The following is a 3160-nucleotide window of genomic DNA, read 5'->3' as shown; positions in this document are numbered from 1 at the left end:
ACGATATCGGCGACCCATTCTAGGTACCGAGCAACGGCCAAGAAACCAACGTCAAATTTCTTCTTCACCTCTTCCTTTATCTTTAAAGGCATCTCGGGTTTTATTATTCTCAATTTTTGCTTTATCGGGGAGCACTTGGGATTCAGAGTTGCATGATTTTCGAACTCAAACCAGGCATATCTTGGTAAGACCAAGCAAAGATGTCTTGAGTTGTCTAGAAGCATAGGCCACTACTTTTCCATTTTGCATCAACACTCCTCCTAAACCCATCTTTGATGCATCACAATACACCTCAAAGGGTTCTCTCAAGTTAGGCAAAACTAGCACTGGAGCGGTCGTCAATTTTTCCTTAAGGGTTTGGAAACTATGCTCACATTGGGTATCCCACACAAAGGTAAAGCTAACTTGGAGAAACCTTCTATGAATCTCTGGTAATATCCTGTTAAGCCCAGAAAACTCCTAATCTCAAAAACAGATTTAGGACTCTCCCACTCAAGAATGACTTCTATCTTAGAGGGATCTACAGCTATACCCCTTTGAGATATCACATGCCCTAGGAAACTAACTTTCGCTAACCAAAACTCACACTTGGATAGCTTAGCATAAAGTTGTCGGTCCCTAAGGGTATGTAGCACAATCCTCAAGTGTTCTTCATGTCCCTCTCTAGTCTTTGAGTATACCAAAATATCATCTATGAATACTACCACAAAACTATCAAGGTAAGGGTGAAAGACTCTATTCATGTAGTCGATAAACACAACTAGAGCATTAGTCACACCAAAGGGCATGACTAGATACTCATAGTGACCATAACAGGTCCTAAAAGTAATCTTTGGTATATCCTCAGACTTCACTCGGATCTGATGGTAACCTGACCTAAGGTCTATTTTGCTAAACACACAAGCTCCTACCAGCTAGTCCATAAGGTCGTCTATTCTAGGCAAAGGGTACTTATTCTTAATCGTCACCTTATTCAACTGGCGGTAGTCTACACACAACCTCATGGTCCCATCTTTCTTCATCACTAACAACACTGGTGCTCCCCATGGAGATACACTGGGTCTTATAAGCTGCTTCTCCAACAACTCCTCTAACTGTTTCTTACGCTCGACTAACTCTTTAGGAGACATCCTATAAAGGGCTATAGATATGGGCCCAGCACTAGGTATCAGGTCTATGGAAAACTCTATCTCTCTCCTGGGTGGTAAATTGGATATATCCTCAGGGAACAATTCAGGAAACTCTCTGACAACAGGGAGGTCACACATGGAAACCTTTGTCTCTACTTCCAGGTTAGACAAGATCATGTACACTTAAGCATCTTCTTTTAAAGATGTCACAACTTGGTTGGCAGAGATAAGCATCATACCACAATTTTATCAAAACATTTTAACAATACATGGTTGGAAGATAACCAGTCTATACCCAGAATAACATCAATTTGGCTCAAAGGCAAACAAATTAGATCAATCAAGAATGTTCTACCAGAAATTTCCACAGGACAATTCAAACACACATTAGAAGTTAACACAGAACCACTAGTTGGGGTCTCTACCACCAAATCCTTATTTAAAGAAGACACAAAAAGCTTAAGTTTCCCTACACACGAACATGATATAAAAGAATGGGTTGCACCTGAATCAAATATCACAAGTAAGGGAATCCCATTTATGAAACATTTACCTTGGATTAGATATTTGGATTTCGAAGCTTCGACACCGTTAAGGATAAAGACTTTTCCCGTGGCCTTCGGATGTCCAGTTTGGTCATTCAGACCCCCACCATTCTGCTCCTTCTTAGGATATTGACAATCTCTGAATATGCCCCTTTTGTCTACAATCAAAACAGGTCATGCCTTTATCACAATTAGAGGAGATGTGTCCTGGCTTACGACATTTGTAACAAGTGATATGAGGGGTCGAGCATAGTTTTCCCTGATGTTGAGGTCCATTCATTTTGTTCTTCAATGGACCCGCACTCCTATAATAGCTTGCCCTATCTCGAGAGTCTTCATCCCAAATCCGGAACATGTTAACCAAGAGTGGATACTGACGAAAACCCTGGCAATTCACAGCTTGCTACACTTTAGGTCGCAAGCCGTTCAGAAACTTCACACATTTGGAACTTTCATGATGAGAATCCTGAAACTGACCAAATACAGGCTAAAGGCCCAAGTGGAGAAGGACAAAGGCCCAAGTGGAGAAGGACAAAGCCCCGAAGTGGAGAAGGATGAAGGCCCAGAGGCAGAGATACTATCATGACTATTAATTGTTGCTGAAGGTCTAGATTAATTTGAAGGCCCATAATAAATATGTTCTATTTTTTATTTATAATTTTTTTGGCCTAAACTGTTTTGAAGGCCCATCTCTATTTTTATCTTTTTATTCAGATACACTATAAGTATTGGTTTTTGTTTTCAATAAAGGAACTTTTGGCATTTTCATAAAATTTGGTGAGAGCTTCTCTCTGGGTTCCTTGTTGAACCAATCTCAGACTTATCAAGGTAATCCTTGTGGCGTCTACCCTGACTTATCTTCCTTCACCGGAAGTGGCGTCATCCAAATCTCCATAGCCTGTATCAAGCGATCCGCTCCTAGGCAGGATCACATCATTTCACCATCTCTCCCTTGATAATAGGGAAAGTACCTCACCAGCTCCTCAAACTTGGTTACATATTCAGCCACAGTCATGTTTCCCTACTTGAGCTCCAAGAACTCCATCTCCTTCTTGTTCCTAACATCCTCACAAAAGTATTTCTCCAAAAATACCCTCTTGAAGACATCCCAGGTGATGAAAATCCTAAAACTGCCCAAATACAGAGACCATTGACTAGGAGTAGGACCAAACAATCAGTGGATACCCTCCAACAAATGGTAGTAGGCTTACTTAGCAAGGCCCAAGTGGAGAAGGATGAAGGCCCAAGTGGGGAAGGATGAAGGCCCAAGGGGAGAAGGACGAAGGCCCAAGGGGAGAAGGACGAAGGCCCAAGGGGAGAAGGATGAAGGCCCCAAGTGGAGAAGGATGAAGGCCCAAGTAGAGAAGGATGAAGGCCTAGAGCCAGAGGCACTACCAAGACTATTAATTGTTACTGAAGGCCCAGACTAATTTGAAGGCCCAAGCCAAATATGTTCTTTTTTATTTATAATTTTTTGTAGTTGTA

General features: G+C 41.6%; 1 protein-coding gene across 1 annotated transcript; it reads right to left on the bottom strand.

The window, feature by feature from the left end:
- Positions 1-914: 914 nt before the first annotated feature.
- LOC114386126 lies at positions 915-2690 on the bottom strand. The gene is made up of 4 exons (XM_028346128.1): positions 2618-2690; positions 1684-1833; positions 1426-1599; positions 915-1282 (listed from the first exon to the last, which is right to left on the bottom strand). Exons 1-4 carry the CDS (start codon positions 2688-2690, stop codon positions 915-917), a joined length of 765 nt encoding a protein of 254 aa, XP_028201929.1.
- Between the last annotated feature and the right edge of the window lie 470 nt (positions 2691-3160).

This window comes from Glycine soja, chromosome 15 (assembly GCF_004193775.1).
Source record: "Glycine soja cultivar W05 chromosome 15, ASM419377v2, whole genome shotgun sequence".
Lineage (NCBI taxonomy): Eukaryota > Viridiplantae > Streptophyta > Magnoliopsida > Fabales > Fabaceae > Glycine > Glycine soja.
The sequence above is the reverse complement of the archived record's forward strand: the minus strand, read 5'-3'. Positions and strand labels throughout refer to the sequence as shown.